We start from the raw sequence: 26846 nt of genomic DNA on the forward strand, positions 1-26846 counted from the left end.
AATGGTAAGCAAGGTTTAACATAGGTATATTTCCCACTTACCGACATATATATTAAAATTATTTTTTAGTTTTAATTTTACTTAATTAGGACCCTTGGATAGATGAGGAAAGGAGATCAGACCATTCATTTTAGGGTTTATTTTTCATCATTCATTTCTCCTTCAGTCTTCTCCATTCTCGAATAATTCCTATCCCACTTGTCTTCCTCATTGAGCAGAGCCTCACGAGTCACGACCTCTTGCTTCAAGCCCTTCTGTTATCAATCGATTCAATCCCTCACTCTCACTCTCACTCTCACTCTCACACTCACACTCACAGGCCAGCCTCAGCCATCACTCTCACTCTCTGTTGTCGAACTCGATCCCCTTTCACTCTCACAGGCCACAACCTCAGCCCTCACTCTCACTCTCTAGTCTCTGTTGTGGAACTCGATCCTCGTCGCAAGTCTGTTGACGATTTCGATTTATGATTTCTGGGTGAAGATTCTAGCCTTTTGGGTGTCGATTGTTGACCTAACAAGCCCGATCTCTGTCGCAGCCCGCAAGTCTGCAACTTCGTAGCCTCCATTTTTGTAAGTTTCCCTGTTAATTACTTAGGCTACTGGTTAGTTGATTATGATTACTTAGGCTACTGATTAGGTCTCCATTTTGAAGTCTGATTACTATTGGCCTATTGTTAATCAATTTTGAAGTTCTGATTAGGTCTCCATGCTACTGATTAGTTTATTTATAACTAAAAAGTGATTAGTATATTTTGATCTCTAATTGCTCATTGTTCACAGTTCTCGTAAATAATTTCTCTATAACTCCATAAGTATTGTATGTTGGTCTGTAGTCTGTACCAGTGATGGTAAAAACATGTTTGTAAGTTTGTTAGTTATAGATATCATATTTGGTTTCTTTTTTATGGCAATGACACATACTAGGATTTGAATTTGATTAAGAATAAAGTAAGTTTCATGGCTAGGATGTTATCTGCTATTGCTTATTAATGTATATTTGTCTATTTGAATGTCTGCTACTATAAAAATAAATAAAGTTAGTTGCTAATAATGTTATCTACTACTGTTTATATGCTATTTTATATAACTATACATACAAATTCTTCTGCTATTGTATAAATAGTTGCTCTTTAGTGCAGAGTATGTATATGAACTGGGTATTTATTATTTGATTAGAGTATGTATATGAACTGGGTATATGAACTAAACTAAATTGAATGTTGTTTTCACTTCCATTTTGACATTTCTCTGACCTAATCCTTTTTTCAGAGATGATGGCAGTGGAGTTGCATTGAAAGCTCTTAAGCAGTTGAGCAGGTACAGAAGGGTTGGGGCTAGGGAAGTATATCAAGTTTGCAGCCCCAGAAAATGAGTTCATGATCTAAATTCTGAAGTAGTAATGTAGTATCTAAGTATCAATGTAACATTGTCCAGTCAAGTAGTTCGTAGTATATGAAAATTTAAAGGCCATGAAATTGACTTTGTTAAATTCTTTTGTGTAATGGTCTTGTATTTGTATGAAAAAATTGCTAGTAATGTGTGGGACATGGGAAGTGGAACTATTGGAGACATATTTCATTTCAAAAAGCATATTTTTCTTCTTATTTTTACTGCAGGAGACAGGTTTTAGAATTGGTAAATTTATCAATTACCGGTTTACCATTACCGATTCATCGGTATACCGACCATCGGTATACCGATTCTTTCGGTAACGGTAACGGTATCATTTTTTTAGTTACCGAAGGGATCGGTATGGTAACGGGATTAAGGGTTTGGTAACGGTAACCGTACCAATAACAACCCTACAAATAGTTTAGTCGCCGGTTCCTAGTCACTTTGGTGCCCAAAATGACACGGTAAAGTGGTGCTCTATTGCCACAAAAAGAAAAATCATTGAGTGGGAGATTATTTGCACAAATCCATCAACAATCCCATTTTAACATTCATCAACATTCTCATTCACACGTGTTTCTCCAATGTTCGTATTTCCACTATCTTCTATAAAATTTCGAACACTAAAAGCTTTGATTCTCTAATTTTTGAAAATAATTTATGAATTTCTCCAAAATAATTAGTTCATCTTGACGCAAGCAGACCAACAAAGAAAACTAGTAATGAATCAAACCAACGTTTGATTAAAAGAGTATCATTGGAATCCACCAGAAATTGATAGAAAACTATCCAGGATTTTGATATATTTCATAAAGTAGAATATAATGGCCAATAGGGATGGCTACAACCCTAATATGATGAAAACACAAAAATATAAAATTACAAAAATACCCCTAAAAATTAAAGCGCCCCATTAGAGACTCTAAACGATGGAATTTAGCAAAAGTATGGTGGGGACAACGGTCTTAACCACTGGCTTGGTTCAGAACGTCGTTTCGCTTCAGCCAGTCAATTTCATCGAATTCGGGCCTTAAAATTTGATTGGTGGATGACCATATTTTCCACACGGCAAAGAAAATTTACTTTTCTTAGGGACTATAAATCATTTGTTCAAGTCACCAAAATAATGTACAACTAAGCCTCAACACCTAGTTAACCATGCTTCTCAAAACATTAGTCTTTCTTTCGCACCTTCAAGTTCTATTGATTCTGTCATTCGCAGCTTCTTCTTTTGCTCTAATACCCTCCTCAAATGTGACTGATGAAGAAGCTCTTTTTGCTATCAATTCTGCAATAACATATGACCCCACCAACAGAACAATGGGTGGTAACTGGAGTACTAGGGGAGCCAACTTTTGTGACTGGGTTGGGGTCACTTGTAGCAAACGTAGGCGGAGAGTCACGAAACTGAATTTTTACAAAATGGGACTTGAAGGTACAATATCCCCTTATGTTGGGAACTTATCCTTTCTGGTTTCGCTTATTCTTGCTAACAACAGTTTTCATGGTCACATACCATATGAGCTCGGTCGTTTGCGACGGCTCAAAATACTTTGTATTAGAAATGAACCAATTAGAAGGATCGATACCTCCGAGTTTACACAACTGCTTTATGCTTGAAGAAGTTTCCCTAATAGAAAACACGTTAAGTGGTGGCATACCAGAGGAGTTGGGCACTTTAAAAAACCTTCACACACTCTATCTATATCAAAACAATCTTGCTGGTACCATCTCAGTTTCCATTGGAAATATGTCGGCGTTAGAGCACTTTGCGCTACAGCAGAACAGATTTACAGGTTCATTTTCATCGTTCAAGTTTAACATCTCCTCTATCAAATTCTTAAATCCCAACTGATTTTTGTCTCCGCTAGTCCGCTTGCCTAGACTTAACCAACTATACCTTAATGACAACCAATTTACAGGCCAAATTCCGTCTACTATACGCCATTGCACAAGATTAAGAGTGTTGGTTCTCTCCAACAACAAATTGAATGGAAGTATACCAACAGAACTCGGGACTCTACAGAAGCTCGAGTTACTTCATCTGACAGGAAATGACTTGACTGGCACAATTCCAACTTCTTTGGGAAACATTTCGAGCCTGGAACAATTTGCATTGGAGGAAAACAACATTCATGGAGGTATTCCTGAGGAGCTTGGGAAATTGACAAGTTTAGATTTCCTGAATTTGGAGTACAATCACCTCACTGGGCCCATACCTCATTCAATCTTCAACATTTCCTCTCTCAAAATAATTTCGATTGTGAACAACAACATCTCAGGAGATCTTCCGCCTAATACAGAGTTTTCGCTTCCGAATCTTGAACAGGTGTATTTCGGGGAGAATCAAATTGGTGGAAGCATCCCTACTTATTTATCAAACTCATCGAAACTGTTTCATTTGGACCTAAGTAGCAACTTGTTCACTGGACCAATACCGTCAAGTCTCGGAAATTTATCTCGTCTTGTCTTCCTCAATATGGAATATAATAGACTGACCGGAGACGTTGGATTTGGGGAGCTCAAGTTTCTTACTGCGCTAACAAATTGTCGGTTCCTTCGAAAGCTGGGCATGAGTAATAATCGTCTTGTTGGTGTCCTACCACATTCCATAGGCAATTTTTCAGATTCCATGCAAATGATTGCTGCTTTCGGAAATCAGATAAATGGTCCAATTCCAGAATCAATCAGTGCATTAAGAAACTTGATATCATTGGATTTAGGAGATAATAACCTCAATGGAACTATTCCATCAACTATTGGCGATTTACGAAACTTACAAAGATTGTTTCTCCTTAAGAATCAGATTGGAGGTTCTATCCCCGAAGGAATTTGTAAAATAAAGCGTCTGGGAGAATTAGGACTCCAAGAGAACAAGCTCACTGGACCTATTCCACATTGCATTGGATCACTAAATCATCTTCAAGATCTAAATCTCAGCAATAATTCATTAACCTCATCAATTCCTGCAAGTTATTGGACCCTTGAAAATCTCATTTACATGGATTTATCAAAAAACTCCTTCAGGGGGAACCTATCTCACGAAATGAAAATCTCGAGGGTTATGCTAAAGTTGGATATTTCTCGGAATCATATCACAGGTAAAATCCCAGCTATTCTCGGGGCTTTCGAAAGCTTAAGTTTGCTTGATCTATCAAAAAACTCATTGCATGAGATTATTCCTCAGTCACTTGGTGATTTGAAATCACTGGAGTTCTTGGATCTCTCCTACAATAATCTCTCTGGTCTTATTCCCAAGTCGCTCAAGGCACTAAATAATCTCAAACATTTGAATCTATCTTTCAATGACTTATCAGGAGAGATCCCAAGTGAAGGAACTTTTGCTAACTTTACAGCAAAATCTTTTCTGGAAAATAAGAAGCTTTGCGGGGAAGTATTACAAAAACCTTGCTCTCATCAAAATTCCAACACCAAACAAATCATTCTTAAGTACATTGTTCCCATTGTTGGAGCTGTGCTAATATTTGTTTGTCTTTTTTGCATATTGAGAGCATTCAAACACAAGAACAAAAGGAGTACTCCAATTCTTGCGAATTTGGTACAAATACCTGAGTTCAAAATGATTACATATCATGAACTTCGTCGCGCTACAAATGACTTCTCTGAAGCCAATCTGCTCGGAATTGGGAGTCACGGCTCAGTCTATATGGGAACGATTTCTGATGGTACAGTTGTTGCTGTAAAGGTTCTGAATCCAAAAGCAGAGGATGCATTCAAAAGTTTTGACGCAGAGTGCAAAGTCTTGCGAACAACTCGACATAGGAATCTTGTTAAGATCATCACTTCTTGCTCGAATCTTGAGTTTAGAGCTTTGATTATGGAGTATATGTCAAATGGAAGCCTTGAGAAGTGGTTATACTCCGAAAACCACAACTTGAATCTATTTCAACGGATCAACATCATGATTGATGTGGCAACAGCTTTAGATTATCTCCATTATGGTCAGTCAGAGCCAGTCGTACATTGTGATCTAAAGCCCGGCAATATCTTGCTAGATGAAGACATGGTTGCACATGTTGGTGACTTTGGCATTGCGAAAATCCTGCCAAAAGCTGAAGATGCAATGCATACCAGGACTTTAGGCACCATTGGCTATGTTGCACCAGGTAAAGTCACTACTCCTTATATATCTAAGTAATTAGCTAGATTATTAATTTGTTAAACTTGCAAAATTACAAATCAGTTCTTTACAAATGATAATCTACTTCTTCCTCAACATTTAACTTGTCGACTAGTGTGATCATTATTGAACAGAGTATGGCTCCGAGGGACTTGTTTCTGTAAAGGGCGACATGTACAGCTATGGGATAATGATGCTAGAAATAGTTACTGGGAAGAAACCCACAGATGAAATGCTTAGCGGAGAAGTGAGCTTGAGACAATGGGTTAGCGCATCATTTCCTAATGCATCACTGGATGTTGTTGATTGTGGTTTAAAGCCAAATGGAAACACCACCACAGATATTGACTTGGTGCATAGTCTTCTTTTTTCCCTCTTGGAAATGGGTCTCGAGTGTTCAAGAGAAATACCAGAGGAAAGGATGAATGTGAAGGACGTAGTTGCCAAGCTTACTCAGATGAAGCTGAAGATTCTACACATCCAAAGATATCGTTCAGTGTTTCTTGCTTCATGAAGGATGCAGAGATTTTAAGGATGCAGATATTCATCTCTCATTCACAATGAAATTTCTTCCATTTCCAGTTATATATTATTCACGTCCATATATATTATATTGCGAGTCTTGAAGCACCAGTTCCAAATCAGTTTCTTTTACCAGCAAAGGCTGACTTCTTATTGTGAGAAAATATATATGTATATACACACACACACACTCTCTCTATTTAAATGTTTTCTCAATCAAACTGAATAAATAGAATCAATGGGAAGCTTCTCCACCGCCTAATGCAAACACTCATAGCCACGTACAATAAGACATGCAATGATCAATGCATCCTCCTCTTTCTTTCATCAGTTTAGATAAGACCTAGTTGACCACACATAACCCTCATCGGTGTTTTTTGGTTGTAGTGGATACCAATTCAAACTCAACTCTCCATATAAAGCCCCAAACTAGTGCACCATATTATATATATTTCACACTTTGAAACACAATATGAAGAAGATGATGTCTATGAAGGTTGTGAGTGTGTGTGCGCTGCTAGTGATGGTGGTGGCGTTAGCTCCCATGGCAGCTGAGGCGGTGGTATGCAACCCAAGGGTGCTGGAGCCGTGTACATGGGCCATCATGTCATTAACGCCGCCGTCGAGCCAGTGTTGTGTGAAGGTGAGGGAGCAGAGTTCATGCCTCTGTGAGTACCTCAGGCAGCCACAACTCTGGCCTTTCTTCAACTCTCCTAATACCAGATTGGTTGCTAGCTCTTGTGGAGTTCCCTTCCCCAATCGATGTTAATTTATTAATCCACACCAAACTCCTACATATATAATATATGTATACTTACATGTATGTGTTTATGTTTATAGATATTTGTGTGGCTGTGTATATCCATGCAATGGTTGTAAGAGTGGGTTGCCATATAGAAGCATAGATATGGTTAATGAATAAGGTTGTAAGTGATGTTATTATGACTAAATTAATAAAAATTATTAGCAATTACATGTAGTTTCTATTTTTGTTTTCTAATGTTGTTAGTTATAACCGCAAATGTATGTAAATAAACATACCTAAACTTTTCGGTGCACTCTACATTCCATAGTTGTCCGACTGTTGCCGAGCAGTTTTTGAATATCAAACAAACCTCCCCAAAAAGTTATTTTAATGTGGTCGATTTCCCCTGTTTTGCAATCAGTTTCGCTGCTGCACCTCTAGCTAATTGTCCAACCTTTCCAAGCGTGATTTCTATGTTATGTATGGCGGTGCCAAAAGGGGTTAATTTGAGGAAATCCTAGACTTCCCACATGTAATTAAGGATTAACAATACTATGTCTAAAATTAAGTTAACTCCAAAGTATGTTCCAATGGCATTTGCTTTTGATTTTTATTCTACGACCCAAATTCCTACAACCCTGAACAGGGTAAGTTTACAACGGTCTCCAATTTCATCCTGAAAGAATGAGACTACAACCCAATTCTCAAGAGTTTGATTATCCAGGTGGCACCATAGTTTATCAGACTTTGCACCTATTGAAGATAAGTCGCTAGAAAATTATTGTTTAAGATGGTAGGGACATGTGTAACTTAGAGATAGTGGTACGACGATAAGGAAGAATGAGAGAATTTGTATAGGAGAGAGTAGAAGGCGGTGAGGTAAACCTAAAAAGGCGAGAAGAAAATATAGAGTAGATATGTTCAGAAGCCAGATTTAGGGATTCCAGTGCTGAAGTTATGTGCACAAGTGTTGTTTAACCTTTTCTTTGCCTGATTCTTCTCTTTTTCAAGGACTAATAATTTATTAATCGATGAGTGTATACATATATGAAGTATTAACAAAGTTTCTCTTAGTGTCAGTTCTTCAGTATCCACTAACCATCCAAGGACAATAAAACCTATATGAAGTATTAACAAAGCTTCTCTTAGTGTTAAGTCTTCAGTATCCACTAACCATCCAAGGACAATAAAACCTACCAACCTTTAGAGAACCCAGACATAAAACCTACCAACATTTGACAAAAATCTTGAACACTGACAGCCAGAGAACTCGATAGATGCTTACCCTGAGCCGCCTCCTGCATGACTATGGTCAGGTCGTCTTCCTCAAGAACTCCATACCCTACAAGGGTTGAAATCATGGCATGTCAAGGACTACTTTATCGCAGAGTCTGATACACGTACGGCTGTTTCATCATTCCGAGGAGCATAAATAACCTCCAAAGGTAAAATGGAAGAAAAAAAATGTGCACAACAAGAAGACTATGGAAATGGCATCTCCGTTTAATATAAATATATATACATTGCTCAAGAGGCATATAAGATGCTGATGTCCCTTTTATTTAATCTCATTTCACAGACGTAACAAACATGATGATGAAAACAGAACAAGAACGTCGAAGATATGTGGAAAAAAAACATGGAACTACCAACTGCTAGAAGGAACTAGTTGTGGTTGAGCTGCTAACCCATTTATCAGTCACAACAGAGTCCGGTGAAAGAGGAGGAGTGCTATTCTTTAAGAGACCAACGTCATCCCCTCCAATATCCACCACCTCTGCTTTCTGTCCTCCGAAATTCTCATTCTGAATTCCTCTCAAAATCTCTCGAACTTCTTCCATTGAAGGCCTCATATCCCTCTCCTGCTGTAAACACCGAAAAGCTAATTCCACCACTGAGGTGATCATTCTCCTAATCACAGAATCCTTTTCAAAGCCAAGGCATGGATCAACCAACTCATGCAATGCATGATTTTGAATTTTGTTGATTGCCATGTTTGCCAAATTAATATCATGACGATGCCTGTTCGTGTCCACAGCTGGTAAAGATGATATAAGCTCAATCAGGACCACCCCAAAGCTATAAACATCACTCTTGTCAGTCAGATGGTAGCATTGATAGTACTCTGGATCCACATATCCAGGAGTCCCTTGTGGAGCTGTCGACACGTGGGTGACATTAGTGGGAAACAATCGTGACAGACCAAAATCAGCCACTTTGACATGGAAATTGTTGTCGAGCAGAATGTTGTTAGTTTTGACATCACGGTGTATAACATCAAATGCATGAAGGAAAGCGAGTGCTTCAGCTGTCTCTAACGCAATGCTTAACCGAACTGGCCAAGTGAGCTTGCCGGAATTTGTTTGTTTTCCAAGAAGATGATCAGCCACTGTTCCATTGGGAATGTATTCATAGACAAGGATAAGATCTCGGCTATGTTTTGACGTGCATCCAAACAAGGTCACAAGATTTTTGTGCCGTAAACGAGCTAGAATCTCTACCTCATTCATAAATTGCTCAACACGTTTGACACTACTCTCATATAGACGTTTTACAGCAACTACACGACCATCACTGAGTACACCTGTTCAACCAATCAAGAAAACAAGTTAGAGATGGACCAGAAAAAGTAGATCAATAGGAAAAAAATATATAAATCAATCATACCATAGTAAACAATGCCAAAACCTCCATCTCCAAGTTCTTTGGAAGCATCAAAATTGTCTGTGGCCTTTTCAAGTTCAGTATAGCTGAAGACCTGAACTCCAAAGTAGGTACTACCCTTTTCAAGATCAGACTTCGAAGAAGGGTAAGAAGGGATGCTTTGAGAGAAATTGGTTGTAGGAGTAGGAAGAGATTTGCTTGAAGGAGGCCCAGAGATGACTTTGCTTTCAAATAGAGCGGCCTTTCTTTTTCTCCTTCGTATTATGAGGAATAACCAGCATCCCAGAAGAATAAATATGATACCAGCACCTCCTATGCCAACACCTAAAGAAGAGCCCAAGCATAGCTAAGATGTCAATTACTCTCCCTATATTAGCGTGAAATACTTAAACTTGTGAATAACAAAATTTATGATTACCTAATCCAACAGACATGCCCCCAGAATTGCCGCCTGCAACAATCATAGAGATTGAAAATGTCAACTAAAAACTTGTAGTACCAAACTAAAGCCAATTCACAATTTGAATGTGCATAATGATAACGATCCCTTCAACGATCAAAATTGCTAAGCTATCTGTACTGATCATCCCTACATTTACTGCCTCTTTACAATTGATTTTGTTCTTAGTTCACTTACTGTAGCCCTTTTAAGCGACAGGCCTAAACAACCGATTATCTAAACTATACATTTGAAAAGTTGAGAAAGCAACAACTGAAAGTATAGGATGTTATACTATTTATAGAAGTTTCCATACCACAAAACCAGCTCCTCCTCATAAGATGTATTTTATGCTCCATGATTAGGATTGAACAACTGATAACACATTCACGAAACTACGGTGGATAGTGAATACCGATCTCTAGTGTTTGCTATACTTAAGCAAGCTGGTCTTCATTACCAACCTGATCATTGGTCACAAATCAGAGTTGAGGCGAATAACTTCAAATCCCCTCCTACTAGATCCAAAATTGGAATACGTTATGAAGGTAAGGTCCCCCAGATGAAACGAAGAAAGTAGCTATAATAAATTGGATAAAGAGATATTTGTTTACTAAGTCTTACTAATCCTTCACTTCCTCGATCCCATTTTCATCATAAATTACAAATTTGAAACCAACATATGGACAGCCAACACTGAATTTGCAGGTTCTAGACCATGGAACAACGTTTTCATCAATGTATTAGCGCGTTCTCCACCATCAAAGAAACCACTCGAACAACATTTTCTATAGACTATAGCATAGAGCATAATCTCAATCATGGTAGAGAACACATAACTACATTTCCATCTAGAAAGCAATAAATTGTGTTCTTCATTTAGCATATCCAGAAAACATGTAACACCAATAGGCAACCATGTGAATATAACTGCTCATTTCAGTCCTTTTGCATCATAATCATAAGAAGAAAAACCAGCAAAAGATGCCCTGTTAATTGACAAATTCTAACCAAAAAGACAAGGGCTCCTAAGAAAACCAAACAGACTCTCAGCGTGTCATCCTATGGATAGAATAATTGACAGCTCTCTGTTAACTACAGTGATATCCGAAACCCTTCCGAATCAACCATCAGTTCATACATGGTACTTCCATAAGCAAAGGTTAAACACAGAAAATCAGAGCACATAATAAAGAAGGTAAACCTCATGTCAAATCTAACTAGATTGATTACTGAAAAACTCAAATGGCCCATAAGTCCATGACCAGATATCAACTGAACGCTTTAAGTTTATCAAAGCATTATTATCATAAGAAAATGATGAAATACCTGGACATAATCGATCACCGCATATGCAGATGGGTTTGACCGATTCTTGATCAAACCCGCACCTACCATGACTTTCGCGACATTTTTCACAATCATCCTCATAAGGATTCCTATAACTCGCATTGAATCCATCCCTCAATACCTCCCATAGCCTTGATTTATTAAACACGAGCTTCTCTACCGAACTACGAAAAATTGGCAAACTAATCCTTCCTCTACAAGGAAAAAAGCTCCAATCTTGATCATTAGGGATCGGACCAAACAGAAAATACCCATCCTCGCTCTCTCCCCCATTCAATTCACATGAAAAGGAGTTATTCAGCGGGGAATTAATCGACGGCAGGCAACCGTAAAAAAGGGTGAGAATCTCATTGCCTGATGAAGCATCAAAGTAACTCTGATCAAGAGTTGTATCGTTGAATTGGGTTGTGCACCCCGTGTCGTATATGTCCGACCGAGCTAGACTGATTGTACGTCCGGTCTGGTCGAGTTGGAGTACACGATAACTGAGCGAGTCGATGGTCAACTCCGGAACAGAGACGTTCACACATTTGAGGAGGAACTCCGGCTGGCCACAGTATTCAGGACGGTCTCCGCCCGTGAATGGGTAGGAGACGTCATGGAGAGACCCGCAGGAGAAGGTCTGGTAGGCGCAATTCGTGAAGATGGAATCAGAAGAAGTGGCGAACGACGTCGTCTGGAGAGCAAAGAAGGCGAAGAAGAGGATGAGTGGGAACATAGTTGAGAAGGAGATGGAGATGGAGATGGAGATGGAGATGGCGAGAGGGGTAAAAGGAAGTGGTGGTGGTGGTGGTCATGGTGAGTGGTTGTTGACTGGTCGAGACTGGCTGTGGCCGCCTCGTGTTGACTTGGACTTCCCTGTTGTGAAAATGGAGAAGAGGACAAGGAATAGTTGGTTCAATTTTGTCCTTTTTCGTAAATTAGTGTCCCTCCATAATTTTTTAATATAATATTAATTACTTTCTAATCAAAGAGGGGTTTTCTATATTAAATTGAAAGATTAAATAAGATTAGGTCTAACAACACAAAACCAGACACGTACACACACCAACTCGGATCCAGGGGTCCTCCAACCGGAGGTGCACTAGTATTTAACACGACGAATCCAACAACATTCACTAAAGAAGCTCAAACCAGAACACTAAAGACTATCTACTTTACTGAAGCTGGACTCTGTTTTTGAGCTTTTGTCCCTAAAATAGTGATGTGGTGGGACAAGAAACTCATCCAATACAAGACCACATGATAAACCTCGGACACGTGAGCCTGTGTCCCACATGCACCAGAAAATTACATGGCCTTCGAACTAGAATACCTCATTTTTGGTTAGGGTTAATCCTATGTCCTAACAACTTACGGCCGAGTCAGCTCCCTTGGAGGAGTTTGGTGGGGATGATTATCTACAAGAAGACTTAAGATGAGATCTTAGTCCCTCAAAGAAGAACCAAGAATCATTAAACCCAGAAGTTCTTGAGACTTTTTGCAACATCTGTGCCTTCCAAAGGCTCTTATGAATAACAGATTTAGCAAAGGAACAAATCTATAACATCAAAACTAATTCACCTGAATATAGAGCCATTGAAAGGTGCATACCTGAAGAACTGCTTTGATTTCCTGCACAAGTGGTTGGATAACTCTGATTAGAACAATGGCAGCTGAACCTATTCCTCTCTGTATCATACCCACACACCCCTCCAGTGTCCTTACATGACTGGCACAGTGTATTATTGGCATCCCAATTCAACCCAAAACCCTCACGAATTGCAGAAATCACACCGCCCACACTCGGACTCATCATTATCTGCGACGAATTTGACCGAGATACAGGAATGTAAACATTCCCAGCACACCCTTCTACCAAGTAGTCGTAGAATGCCCTAATTGCCGGACTTAAGGAAGATGTATCCCCTGAAAGATAAAAGCTGGTGCTAGAAGATCCAACTACGTTGCAATTGAACTGAAAGGGTGAAAAAGTCATATTGAGCTGACCGGGGAGAGATCCGCAGCCATAGTAGAGGTAAAGAGGTTCAGTACCAAAAGCTAAGGTAAAGTGGGGGTCACCCAAAGTGGTATTTTCCAGAGATGTTGGACAAAGGTCACTCACATAATCCATTCTGGAGAGTTTAAGGAGATTAGAGGAGTTATCAATGCTATTGACCTTGTATGTTTGGTCTAAGAATTTGAATTCTGTAGATTGATCGTCTCCGGTACCACAAGTCAGCTCAAATCCTGGAAATCCACAGAAGTTTGGCCTGGCTGATGCTGATGCCCAAAAAGGGTAACTTATATTGTCAATACCTCCACACTTGAAAGTTGTATTGCAGGTCAGGTACTGTTGGTTGCCATGGATAGAGCTTGGACAGTGGGTGATGATGATAATGATGCTGGTGGTTATGATGATCAAGAAAGGAAGGGAATCCATTCTCAGAGAGGAACAGAGGCAAGAAAAAATCTTTGGTCATATAAAAATAAAGGAGGGCGAGGAATTTGAACAGATTCCCATGAAATTTCAACACCATTGACAATTGACAGATAGTGGTGGATTAGTGGTGTCTTTTTTCTTCAAAGAGAAGCTTCCGTTGAAGACTTAACTTACATTGGCTACGAGTTAGGAGTTAGGACAAGATATTATTAATATGGACCAAGAAAATGATATGAAAATGGCTTTGTATTATAAATTATTACTTCCGTGGTTTACACGTTATAGTAGTTGGCCCTACACGTCAGGAAATGGAACGATAGAGAGGGAAAGGAAGAAACGTTCATGGGAAAGTTTAGCTAAAAGTCAAACAAAACCAGCCAGCGACTGGGTCAGTCCCGCCCAGCCCGGCCCATAAAACTACTATAATCAGAAATATACCATATTCAGAAATATACCATGATCATTGTGGGGATAGAAAATGTAATCAAATACCTAAAATCAAGAGGACATTGTTGTAATTCTCAACCCAAACATATCAATAATATTGTGCTCTTAGGGTTCACTGGTTCATTACGGATACATCATACTCGCAAGGCTTTGTTCCTCATGGGCAATCGATGATGGTACTTAGGCCCAGAAAACACGTTAATGTGAAAAGGTATGGCATTTATTTATGCACCACTAGACTGGGTTATGCCAAACTGATGTATGATTATAATCTTGACATTCTCTCGTACTTGTGGACTGAGTTATGCTATACCTAATAAGTGGAAGTAGGTCACGTCCAATTGGACCGAGACTTTGCTCTGATAACATGTTAAAATTCCTAGCACAAACACACCAACAAAATATTGTCTTCTTTGGGTTCCCCGATTCACTATGGATACATCAAACCTGCAAAGCTTTGTTTTTCATTAGCGGTCTCCAATGGTACGTAGGCCCAAAAAACTTATTAAGGGTATGGACTTTTCTTATAAGCCATTCAACAGGGTTTTATGCCAGACCGATGTAGGATTATAATCTTGACAGACAAAAAAAAAAAAGTGAAAGTGTAATACAAGTTGAGGATCACAAACCTGGCCTGGAAGAACATGAGGTTGCATTGGGTCCATCATGACAAAAGCAAGTAAATGCACTTGTTTGATATCCACAACTCCCACCAGATTCCAAGCAAGTATTGCATTGTTCACTGGGGACGTTCCACCACATTGAAAAACCAGTATCTAATGCATTATTGATTTCTATTCGTCCACGATCAAGATCCAGAGCAGATGATTCAGAAAGAGGAACAATGACAGTATCGCTGCAGCCTGTTACAGATGGATCTAACTGAACTTCTGTGGTCAGATAAAAGGCATTGACACTAGCCCCATTGATGGTGCAGTTGGGAAAACTAATTGACCCTGGAAACCCAGTAATCGAGGTGCAGTTGTAGAACAAGCTCATATTCCTAATCATTGATGCATAAGTGAAGAGGTTGGTGTCTATGGTGGTGCTAACTAAATTTGTAGGACAAGTACTGCTCCAAAGATCATCTCTAGCCACTGTAAGGTTCCTTCCTTCTGGGTTTATATCAAGAATCCTGAATGTATTTGTACCAATCTCGATCTTCGGGACATTATCCTCACACCGCAACGCATAATCCGGTTGTCCACAGTGTTCTGGTCTGTTTAGTCCCCAGAAAGGGTAGCCAACATCAACATCTCCACATTCAAAGGCATTTTGGCAATCCAGATATCGCTGATCATCTTGGCATAAGATTCTCGGCACGTTGATCACCGCGAAAAGAATTATCAAAAGGTGAAGAAGGCTGGTTTGGTGAAAATTCGAATGCATTTTTTTCTCCGAATATGAAAGAGAGATATGGGGAAGGGAATAGCAGATTTATAAACTCACAATGGCGAAGATGGAATGAATTCTGCTTTCTGTATCATTCTGATAAGCTTGTGAAATAAAAAAAACTTATTCTGACTAAATCAATGGTAGGACTTTGAAATCTTCAGGGGACGCAACCTTCCAATGGCTATATTTCTAGACCAAGAGTTCAAACTTCGTACCAAAATCTATTTTGTCTGCTATTAGAAAACTATGAATTTAATGTTCAAGGAGTTGAACAGAATCAATTGATAAAGTTAACACGAAAAACTTTTAAAAAGGAGTAAAATACAGACAACTATAGGATCTAATAACCATGGCAATCACAATAAGACAATTAGTCAGCAATACAAAAATATTTAACTAATATTACAGACGAAAAAAGAGTCCTTTAACTTGATTGCTAAGACTAAACTTTGTGTAAAGGTTTTTATTAAAATTTATGTTTTTTTTTTATTAATCCTAATTGAATGTTCTTTGTTCTAATAATGGCTCTAAAATGAGAAACATTCAGATGATATAGAATATATTCTCACTCAGAAGTTGTTATCACGAAAACCCGTCCAACAGGTTAGTTTGGCTGAGACCCAACGCAAACCACTTGAAAATAGTTTCGCCAATTCAAAATCAAAATCAAAATCGCAACCTTGGACGAGATTATTTACGCCTAAATCTGGACTCCGGAGAGATAACCACCTAGGCTATCATCAAGTGGTTAGAAGTTGTTACATCCCTTCGTATGAATGACCTAAGAAAAGTTGCTTCCAAGCTCTTAATTTCAACCACTCAGGCTATTTTAGAAGTCGATCACTTTTTGACATTTTTCTCTGTAAGTTAAATAGTTATCATTCAACAATTAACAATAATTATAATCTTTACTTCAACAGTTGAGTATGGACTAGGAGCCTAGGACAATCTAACTACCTCATTTTCAAGAAAATCAACAAATTTCCTAGCACATGCGACAAACAAATATATCAACAGGTGAAGCTTTTTCGGGTTCTGAACATATGAGTTATGACACTAACTTGCGAGAATCTAATATGAGCATCAATTCAACAACAATTATACAGATAGAAGATGTCAGACTTGTAATCCCAAGTCGCTTGGAGAACATCAAAAGACGTGTTTTATAAGAAAAGTCTAAGCATCACTCATTCAACAAGGTATTTTTAAGCTCAAGTACTGTCTGTGACGGCGCAGAAAAACAAAGTCGTGCGAGCCTAATGTATTCGTAGTAAACCGATAAACTCAAAGCGGATAATATTGTTGATTTGAGTGTGCTAGGATTTCTGATAGAAGATGCTTAATAAAAGAATTCAAACTTCACAAAATTGAAGTAATACCTGTTGTAGCAGTAGCAGAAGTAGGTGTTAGAAGACATGTTTTCAACGGTGAAGTCTGATTTGGGCAGAAACAAACCGTCTGATTGGAACTGTCAATACCACAAGCTCCCTCACTATCACTGCACTCCCTGCAAGCTTCACCATCCACCTTCCACCTCACTTGAAACCCATCATTCAAAGCTCTTTCCAGAGTCGAGATATCCAAGATTGGTATCACAATAGCTTCAGAAGTAGGCACAATAACATGATCAGAACAATCTGCATTCCAACTTTCCCCTGATTGTGCATAAACCGCATAAACCAAACCGGACTTATTACAAACACTTGGTAGGCGGAAAGCTTGGGCAATAGAAGGAAGGCACCCATAATATAATGTAATGTTCCCTACACCAGAATCAAACTCAAACAGAGAAGAATCAAGAGTTGTGTTAGCTAATTCAGACGAACAGAACCCAGTCAACCCACTGTTCAAGTAATCCTCTCTTGCAACCCTTAGAATTTGATTTCCTTCATCAATACCCAAAACTTGGTATGTCAAATTATTGATATTTATGCGAGCTTTGTTGTTGTTCCGGCAGCTGAGTTTCAACCCCGGATTGCCACAACCGGCGGGTCGGTCTCCGCCGAAGAAAGGGTAGCCGGCGGTGATTTTTCCACACTGGAATTGATTGCTACAAGCACTGTAGTTATCAGCCACAGTTTGACTCAGACATGGAGATAGTAAACAGAGGATTAGAAGTGATGGAAAGAAAGGAAGAGGAAATGAGAAGAAGACCCATGAATCCATATCCACTGAAGAGCAAGCTAGTGGAGCAATGGTTGATAAGATACTGGTTTTATTTTTGTATTGCCGGATTTGAGGGAGAAGGCAGAGGAAGGAAGAAGAAAGTGTTAAACATCACCTCTTGGAAATCAATCCTAATTTGAAACTTTGTCGGTTGAGTGGACGACCTTTTTCCATTTTTTTTTCCCCAAAGAACCATCTATATAAATTATAAAGCCGAATTCCAAGTAGTAAGAAACATATAGAAACACCGTGCACGAAGGGGTGACAAAACTATGTCCAATCCGAATGATCAAATTTGTGCGACCTAAAATAAATCAAGCTTGCACATAAGTTATATGTTTAAAATTTGGGTTCAAGCACAAAATTTTTATCCGAATCCAAACACAATAGTTTACTTGTCCGGATCCTAAACTAGATTAGATTATTATCTGATTTATTTGTCCGGATTTTTTAAACTAATCTGTTTGGTCAATTAAGTAAATTCGAAATCTAATTCAAGTTAGGGTTTGAACATGTAAATATTTTATAAACATGTAATGCTGTCTGACCCAGAACCAGCTTTTTTCCACCCCGACTTGTACGGTCATTTCTATATATAACATTCACCATTTTTTTTTCAACTTTGTTTAGGAATTGTCCTATGCAGATTTTTAGTGCAGACTTAAGATATAGACTATTGAATTGTTTTTGTGAACAAGTGGGATCCTAAATAGTAGACCTTATTTGTTATTTCACTTTTCAACTTTTAAAAAAAAATGATCCCCATTTAAGTTTGCATAAGAGAATTTTCAACACCTTTTGTTTATTCACAAGGTAACAATGGTCAAAAGCTTGTAATGTCTCATGATAAAGAGACTACTAAGAAAATAAATGAAAGTGTGAGAATCGATTAAACCCCCAACTCCAATCCACCCATTAATACCTCAAAAGTTTTTGCGGTAATTGTATGGTACATATGGATAGATAGTTGGCAACTCGCCATCATATCATTAATTAATTCCAATAAATGATTGAATAAACATGTTTGTGCATCAATTAGTTACACCAAACTAGTAAGAGCAAATAGATTATATGGAGATAGGTTATGTGTAGACTGTAGACGGCTGTGATTGTCCTAGTATGGGATTTTAGGTATGAAGAAATACATCATAAAATGTTGCCAACGATTTGGATAGATAATTGACAAAGAGGAAACCATCACATCACGTGGAGGTGAGGCTATCAACTTTGACTTCTTCTTATTTAATTTTCTCTCGCCAAATGCATGACCAAAATTTATGTACTGTACAGATGTCCGTATACCTTAGGATGGGAAAACTGTGTAAGAATTGGTTCGATTCGGATTAAATTAAGTTTGGACATAAATTACATATCCGAAATCTGAATCCAAACACAAAATTTTGGTCCAATTAACAACCATATCATTAATCCGGATTAAGTTATGATCCGTTTTACTTGTCCAAATTTGATCGATTAAGTACATCTGAAATTCAATTTAGATTAAGATTTGTACACATAAATATTTTGTAAACGTATAATGTTATTCGACCCAGAATCGGCCTGGAACCGATTTTTTTTTTGTCATCCCTAGTATCATATATACTTGTCTAGAAAAAGACAAAAGACTAGGATCATTCATCTCGAGTAGAATGAGCAACATAATTATTGGGGCTAAGAGGAAAGTAACCGCAATATAGGCACAGTTAATAGTAACAAACATCTCATTAGTCATATAAGCACAGTTAAGCTCGCAGATTACATCACATTACATAATATTTGATGTGTTCCAAAATTTACCCTTAAATCTTATTTCTGTGAATAAACTAACTAGTGATAATAAATATGCTATAATTTTTTTTTTAAGAATCAATGTGAACTGATCGAGGGATCATCGACCGGCCAAAACAAGCGAGGTGCAGGAGTTGGTCACTTTGAAGAAAATTGGAATGAGTATGACCCATAGAGGTTTATATGAATTCAGAAAGTTGGGAGAAAAATCTACTTTTATCTTGGTAGTATGAATTTAATAACTAGTAGTAGAATTTGACACATGAGATTAGGCCATCCATCTCACATTGTATATAAATTGCTACCTAAAATCTTTGAAGGTCATGTACCTGATCATAATGGATATCTTTTTGGCAAGATGAAAAAATAAAGTATTTTTTTCCTATTAGCAACACTCAATCTGATGCTTGTTTTGATTTGATACACATGGACATTTGGGGTCCTAACTCTATTACTTCCTTATATGGTTACAAGTATTTGTTAACTATTATAGATGACCATTCTAAAATGGTATGGGTATATGTATATCTCATGCATTCTAAGGAGGAAACCAGAAAATATATCATAAGTTTTCTTAATTTTGTAAAAACTTAGTTTAATAAAACAATAAAGACCTAATTAAGAATAAATAATGGAAATGAATTTCTTCTCACAAATTTTAACACGACAAAAGCTATAGTTCTTAAAAAAAAATAAAAATCATGTCAATATACTCCTCAGCAAAATGGCATAATAGAGAGAAAACATTAATATTTTTTAAAGGTAGTTAGAACTCTTAGAATAAAAAGCTCGTTTAGGAGAATAATTCTGGTCATATTGCATTCACACAATGGTATATTTAATCAACAGACTACCAACTGAAGTCTTAGATAACACAACACCTCTACAGAAATTATACAACAAAGAAATTGGCTGTAGTCATCTTAGAACTTTTGGTTGTGTTTTTGCATTGCCAAAAACAATGAGTATCCTAGTTCAAAATTTCACCCTAAAGTCATTCCTTATTTATTCCTAGGTTATCCTATAAACTTCTTATTCTAGAAACCCAACAAATATTCATATCTAGAGATGATCATTTTAAGGGAACAGAATTTTTTTCAATTCCATCACAGCACATAATTCAAGACACCTCAATCTCCTATAGACATTCCTCTGTCAGAAAACCTGCCTATCACTAGAATTAAAAAGAAACCTACATACCTTGATGCATATGACTGCAATTCTGCCTCTGCTTCACTTTCTTTTCCAGTCAACAAATCTCCAGTTCCTCGTAAGCGTTTCATCTCTGTCATCATCAACCAAAGGAGTACAAAAATGTTAGGGATCCCATTTCATCTCAATAATTCATCTTGTCCCTTAATTGATATAAGTGTAGGAGTCCGCAAAATCTGATGATTGAATCAGAGAGTGACATGTCAATCACTGAGATACTATTTATTGGTTTCCTATCACTTCTAATATAAACAAGCCTTATATAGGATTCTAATTGGTCCTGGAACATCCAAACTTAGATCTACTGGGCTTTGATTAAGCCCAACTAATATTTTTGGACCATTTGCATTTGTGATTTTCCAATGGGACCCAACCCAAGTGCCAATAATGTTACCAACCCACTCCACTTCAAATAGGGAAGTACGGCGCGTGTGTGAGTGCGTGGTATGACTACGAGTGGGACTTATACCGAGCTGGAAGCCCTACTGTAGTGTCTGCTCTGCTGTAGCCCAGTTTGGGCTACATACATATTTTTTTCTTAAAAAAAGTGTTTCATTCTGTTTTACTGTTTTAGGAATCTAATCATATATTTTTTACGAAATTTAAATTTTGTTTGAACAAAAAATACATGATTAAATTCATAAAATCCCATTAAAAAAAATGAATCCCCACAATGGGCTACAGTAGGGAACCCTTATTTTGCTGGGTGTATTTTTTTTATGATAAGAAAAATTTGTATTAAAACAAAACAGCACAAGTTACACTATAGAGATTGGAGGATCCTCTTTAGAAACATTGCGGGAAAATAAAAGTCCTATATCAAGAAGAAGAAAAATACCCAATACAATAACACTTACGATATTTTGCAAAGTAGAGAGATATAATTGTTTCTTAGAATCAGACAGTAACCTTGAAGAAGCAAACTTTACACTATGATTGGGAGAACATATGTTGAAGTATTGAGATATTTTATTCACCACCTTAATCATAGTTACCTTAAGATAGATGTTGCCGTCATAATAACCCACACTATCGCCTAGAAAAACCAAATTTGAACTAGAAAGGGACCAAATTATTATATCGGTTGAGGAAAACATCATATCTGAGGGGGAAAAAAACCACCAGATTGGAAGGAAAAAATCAACAAAAAGTTCAAAAAACAGTTGTAGAATTATATTTGGGGAGTAGGGGAAGCTTCGAATCTCGACTGCATCACCATGGAGAAAAGAGAGTTTGTTCAGAGAGAAAGGGGAGAGAGACAAGACTTTTGATGGGTGGGTTGGGAATTGGGATTATATGAGTGGATTGGGAATATAGATTTATGTACTTAAGGGGAAAAAAATAGGCACTATCCAAATTACAGCATGAGAGTTACTTTAATTGATTGTTTACTGTTTAGAAGGATCAATGTTCAAACTTCAATGGAGTCTAGACACTTCACGTCTGAATATATGGTTTTATACTTTTATCTTTTGCTTACTTTTCAAGTTTTCAAGTGATTAGATATATAGACCTCCATCACGCGACAAACTCCATCCAAAGCTGACTTCTTGATCCATAAAGCATGACCTTTCTTGCCAATTATTGATTTCCCCCATCATCTACGCCACGCGCTTCCCCATGTAACTTCACGCGCCACCACCCCCTGAATTGCGGCCACCAACCCACTTCTCCTTTTGAGACATTTTATTAGTTTTTTACCTTAATGTTTTCTACTTTCTTGTCTTCTATATCCGTACATCTTTTTATTCTTTCACTCGCACTCTCCTGAATCCTCACTTCTCTCTCCTGCCACATCCTCCACCGCTTGAACAAGCGGCGAAGCCACTTTCTTTCTTTGTTGGAGAGTGTATGAAGATCTGAGACTGTACTGAGGGGTGAGGTGGGGGGTGTATTTATGATTCCAAGGCCTCGGATGAGAAGAAGATGGGCGGAGTCACCTCATCGATCGCCGCGAAGTTTGCTTTCTTCCCACCGAATCCTCCTTCATACAGGGTTGAGGCCGACGAGTCGTGTGGAGGCCGATTGTACATACCGGAGGTGCCGAGGAGGGACAACGTGGACGTGCTGAAGCTCCGGACTCGCCGCAACAACGAAATCGTAGCTGTACATATCAAGCATCCTAAGGCGTCTGCCACTCTCCTCTACTCTCATGGAAATGCCGCCGATTTAGGCCAGATGTTTGAGCTCTTCGTCGAATTGAGCAATCGCCTTCGCGTTAATCTTATGGGGTAATGGAAAACTTTCTGTTCTCTTTCGAAAGAAGTGATCTTTTGTCGATTTCGTTTCTGGGTTTTCAACAATTTCTTTAATTATATCTGGCTAAGCTTTGCTAGTGTTGAGTATGTTCATTTATGAGCAACAGAAAAAACTGACAAACTTTCCTAACAACTTCGATATAAATTGTTGTACTGGGGAAGATACTTATTAGGCTATTCTTGAAAGGATTGAAAGATTTACTCCACCTTACTACCTTAGTGATAAGAAAAGGGCCTTAGCAGGATAGGTCTGGCATAATCAGGAAGGTCTCGTTGTCTCTCTGTAGCCGCTGTGACAAGTTTATTGTGCACTGAGCTTCTTCTTTTTTTCTTCCTGGTGTGCGATAGAAAAAGGGTACTATGTTCGCATTATGAAGATATTACTCTTGATTGTGCCAACATGGAAAGCTTAGATGTATTGGTAACAGTGTCTCTTCCATAGGTAACATAAATAAAAAAAATTGTGTTCTTATGTTCGTTAGACGTAGTATTTTGTAGAAACCAATTGCAACCATTGAATCACTGGCTCTATAAGGGATAAGTTTTGAGTAATGAACCCTGACTATTGGATAACCAAAGAGGGTTTCTTGATCCAATGTGCTATTATCTCTGCTTGCGGTAGAGGTCAGCTATTGTTCATATTATTAGTATTCTTACAACAGTAGCTTTAAGAGATCACTCAATCAGTGTAGTAACTAGCCAGTCATGTTATTGGCATAACACTTGCAATTGTTGTATAAAAATGTCTTCATTCAGTATTGATGGTTTTTTCTTTCAGATTTTTTTTACTAGGTAAATGACTTAATTATAGCATTTGGCTAGTACAATAGCAAGATTTTATTTATTTGGAATTTTGTTAATATTATACTGTGAACTGTTTTTAACTGCAAAGCGCTTGTGAAAGTACATTAAACCCTTCCAAAATTAGAAGATTCCTAAATTATGTTAGAGTGGAATATTTGTTGTCTTTCTTTTCTTTTCTTTTCTTTTTGCGCTCATTGATGTACTATGGCCTTTTGGATTTTCAGGTATGATTACTCTGGCTATGGACAATCAACTGGGAAGGTTGGATTCCTTGATTCTTTTTACCTAGTTGCCAGTGATGGGAAGAAAGAAATCTGTGCTTATACAAGTTTTTGCAATTTCACACATATATTTGAATTTATTATATCCACCATTTATCTACAATTACAAATAGGCCATACAGAAATCTCGATTTCTTTTGGGCCATTCAGGAATATCAAGTGTATAAAGTAGCAAAAATGAAAATTTATAGTGTATCATATTTCGTGGTTTTCTTTATATTACATAAATACAATTACTCTTACTGCTTGGCGTGTTTCCCCCCTCTTTTGGGCCATTGTTCCTAACATAGTGTCCATCCCTGTTATTTTGAAACAGCCAACCGAGTACAATACCTATGCCGATATAGATGCTGTATATAAATGCCTCACAGAGCAGTATGGGGTTAAAGATGAACAATTAATATTATATGGTCAGTCTGTTGGTAGTGGGCCCACTGTTGATCTTGCTTCGCGCCTGCCAGACTTGAGAGCCGTTGTTCTACATAGCCCAATATTGTCTGGAATGAGGGTGTTGTACCCTCTCAAACGGACATTCTGGTTCGACATTTACAAAGTAATTATGTTCCATGTTTTTGTTAATTATGTCTTTCTTCTACTGAAGATGGGGACTTATATTCCTTTCTTTTTCCAGAATATTGACAAAATTTGTATGGTGAAGTGCCCTGTTCTCATAATTCATGTAAGTATTCATGTCCTCTTTCTTTTTAATTATTGTTCTAGTTTCCTTGTTTCGTCTCTCTAGCTTACTTTCTTTCTGGTATGTGTCTTAATAACTTCTTGTCAGCTTAATTCAAACATCAACTGCTGTTTCATTATATGCATTATTTTTGCTTGATGAATCTAGTTATTCTCACAAGTAAAACTTTAGTTGCATATTCTTTTTGAGACATACCTTATGGTTAACTATTCAAGTATTTTAATCACTCTATAAAAGAAAATGTCAAACCAATACATAATGGGTCTTCCACCATGAGTGTGAGGTTTTAGTGAAGACTGATGTACATAAGTCATAACCTTTACCCTTCATTGATGAGAGAATGTAAACTACACTTGTGCACAAGGCTCCCAACTCCCGTAGTAGATGGGATCAAGGACGTGCAAGATGTAAGTAGACCTTACCCTACATAAATGTGTAATATGTGAAGGGGCTGTTTCCATAAATTGAACCTATGACCTCTAGGTTGCACCCTTGCAACTCTACTACTAGGCCACATGTTCACCTGTCTTCATTGGGAAGAGAATACTTCCCTAATTTAAACCCACACTTATATTGTAATAAATAACTTTACGATTCATTTTACACCACATTATAGCTGGAAAGTTCGGATGACATACTGTAATGATAAATGGAACTCTGCGAGGATATTTCCATGTAAGAGTAAGAAGTAGCAAATTAATGTCAATTTTTTTTGGAGTCGCTTCATGTTTAAGGTGACAATGTTGGTCTAGGATAAATACTCCATTACCATTAATCGACTTAGCTTTTGGGTAATTATGTACTTGCTCAAGCATGATATATTGCTTTTGGGCAAATTGAGAGTAAATAATGCCCTTTTCCCTGAACTTGTTCATTGGTTTGGTTGTTTGTTGTTGGTTTCTCCTATTTGTCTCCAAGTGAGTTGCATGAATGCTAAGTTTGTTCAAGTTGTTGAAAGAAATGAATTTTGCTATATAAGTGGTTGTCGTTGGGTTCATGATAGCTCTTTATAGGGTACTTGCTCTCCCATCCTCTGCGTCTGTGTTAACTTGGTTCATGAGGACTGTACAGTGTATTAAGCATATTGAAATTGAATAATTGTCTGAAGTACTTTTCCTCTTTCCTTTGCCATTTATCTTCTGAAGTGTCAGAGTTGGAAATCAGTCATTTTTAAGATATTGGAATGTTACTTTTCCTTGTGTTCAGGGAACAGCTGATGAAGTTGTTGATTGCTCCCATGGGAAGCAGCTTTGGGAGCTCTGCAAGGAGAAGTATGAACCTTTATGGATAAATGGAGGTGGGCATTGCAACCTTGAGCTTTATCCTGAATTCATTAGACATCTGAAAAAATTTGTGCAGAGCCTAAGCAAATCAAAAGAAGGCTCGAATGCTTCTAAAACAACAAAATCGGAATCTGATAATCAGAAAAAACCTGCTGTTGATGGAGCTTCGGATACTTTTGAATTGGGTGCTGACCTTCCAGAAGTCTCCAGAAACAGTTTAGATAGTAGACTTGAGAAGTCGAAGAAACCAAATAAGCCTGAAAAATCTCGGATGAGCACTGATCGTGTCGATAGGTTTAGGAGGAGAAAGGGCTTAGTTTGGTGATTAGTCTCTGAAATAAGTTATGTATATTTGCCCTCCTGATAAACATTTTATCATTGTAACTTCGTTATTTCCCTTTTTTAATGTGGGGGATAAATCTGCTCCAAGTTTTCAGATTTGAGTGTGAAACGTTGGATAAATATAATGTATTTGTATGATACTCTGAAAAGATTCAAGATCAGCCGATTCTTGCTTTTCAGTTTCTCTTTTAATATTAAACATTCACAGGTGAACATGTGATTTGATGGTAGAGTTGCAGGTATGTAATCTAGAGGTTCAATACCTAGAAGCAATCTCTTCCACATAATCTCTCCAGGTATCCAATTCATCTGCAAAGATCTCCACGAACCCATCTCATTCCCATCCTTGCAACAACTGCCCCACATAGTCTGTCATCTCTATGGAGGCGTTTGATGCAGAAATGGGCTCTGTGGAGGCTGTCATTTCAGGGCCATTGGAGGTGGAGGAGGTGAAGAGTGAGGCGAGCTTTACATCATTGTTTGCGGGGCTGTTCTT

At 37.9% G+C, this 26846-nt stretch overlaps 4 protein-coding genes and 1 long non-coding RNA gene across 7 annotated transcripts; 3 read left to right on the plus strand and 2 right to left on the minus strand.

The window, feature by feature from the left end:
• The first annotated feature begins 197 nt into the window (after positions 1-197).
• On the plus strand, positions 198-1606 carry LOC119998121. Its single transcript, XR_005468195.1, has 2 exons — positions 198-572; positions 1272-1606. It is a non-coding gene; the product is annotated as an uncharacterized LOC119998121 (long non-coding RNA).
• Positions 1607-2552: 946 nt separating this feature from the next.
• Positions 2553-6311, plus strand: LOC119998653 (receptor kinase-like protein Xa21). Its single transcript, XM_038845989.1, has 4 exons — positions 2553-2829; positions 2894-3190; positions 3317-5521; positions 5670-6311. Exons 1-4 carry the CDS (start codon positions 2553-2555, stop codon positions 6047-6049), a joined length of 3159 nt encoding a protein of 1052 aa, XP_038701917.1. The 3' UTR covers positions 6050-6311.
• Positions 6312-8285: 1974 nt separating this feature from the next.
• LOC119998291 (LEAF RUST 10 DISEASE-RESISTANCE LOCUS RECEPTOR-LIKE PROTEIN KINASE-like 1.4) lies at positions 8286-15540 on the minus strand. 3 transcript variants are annotated; one of them, XM_038845583.1, is made up of 4 exons: positions 14754-15540; positions 9885-9917; positions 9470-9790; positions 8286-9386 (listed from the first exon to the last, which is right to left on the minus strand). In XM_038845583.1, the coding sequence occupies exons 1-4, from the start codon at positions 15511-15513 to the stop codon at positions 8458-8460; spliced, it is 2043 nt and encodes a 680-aa protein (XP_038701511.1). In that variant the 5' UTR covers positions 15514-15540; the 3' UTR covers positions 8286-8457. The 3 variants fall into 3 exon arrangements, with proteins under 3 accessions (XP_038701511.1, XP_038701510.1, XP_038701512.1); XM_038845582.1 differs by lacking the exon at positions 14754-15540 and adding an exon at positions 12849-13797; XM_038845584.1 differs by lacking the exon at positions 14754-15540 and adding an exon at positions 11235-12829.
• Positions 15541-15680: 140 nt separating this feature from the next.
• Positions 15681-17849, minus strand: LOC119998292 (LEAF RUST 10 DISEASE-RESISTANCE LOCUS RECEPTOR-LIKE PROTEIN KINASE-like 2.7). The gene is made up of 2 exons (XM_038845585.1): positions 16899-17849; positions 15681-16379 (listed from the first exon to the last, which is right to left on the minus strand). Exons 1-2 carry the CDS (start codon positions 17683-17685, stop codon positions 16360-16362), a joined length of 807 nt encoding a protein of 268 aa, XP_038701513.1. The 5' UTR covers positions 17686-17849; the 3' UTR covers positions 15681-16359.
• Positions 17850-22283: 4434 nt separating this feature from the next.
• LOC119998973 (alpha/beta hydrolase domain-containing protein 17B-like) lies at positions 22284-26532 on the plus strand. Its single transcript, XM_038846454.1, has 5 exons — positions 22284-22916; positions 23972-24008; positions 24345-24581; positions 24660-24707; positions 25932-26532. Exons 1-5 carry the CDS (start codon positions 22612-22614, stop codon positions 26331-26333), a joined length of 1029 nt encoding a protein of 342 aa, XP_038702382.1. The 5' UTR covers positions 22284-22611; the 3' UTR covers positions 26334-26532.
• The last annotated feature ends 314 nt before the right edge of the window (positions 26533-26846 follow it).

The sequence above is a fragment of the Tripterygium wilfordii genome, chromosome 5 (assembly GCF_013401445.1).
Source record: "Tripterygium wilfordii isolate XIE 37 chromosome 5, ASM1340144v1, whole genome shotgun sequence".
Lineage (NCBI taxonomy): Eukaryota > Viridiplantae > Streptophyta > Magnoliopsida > Celastrales > Celastraceae > Tripterygium > Tripterygium wilfordii.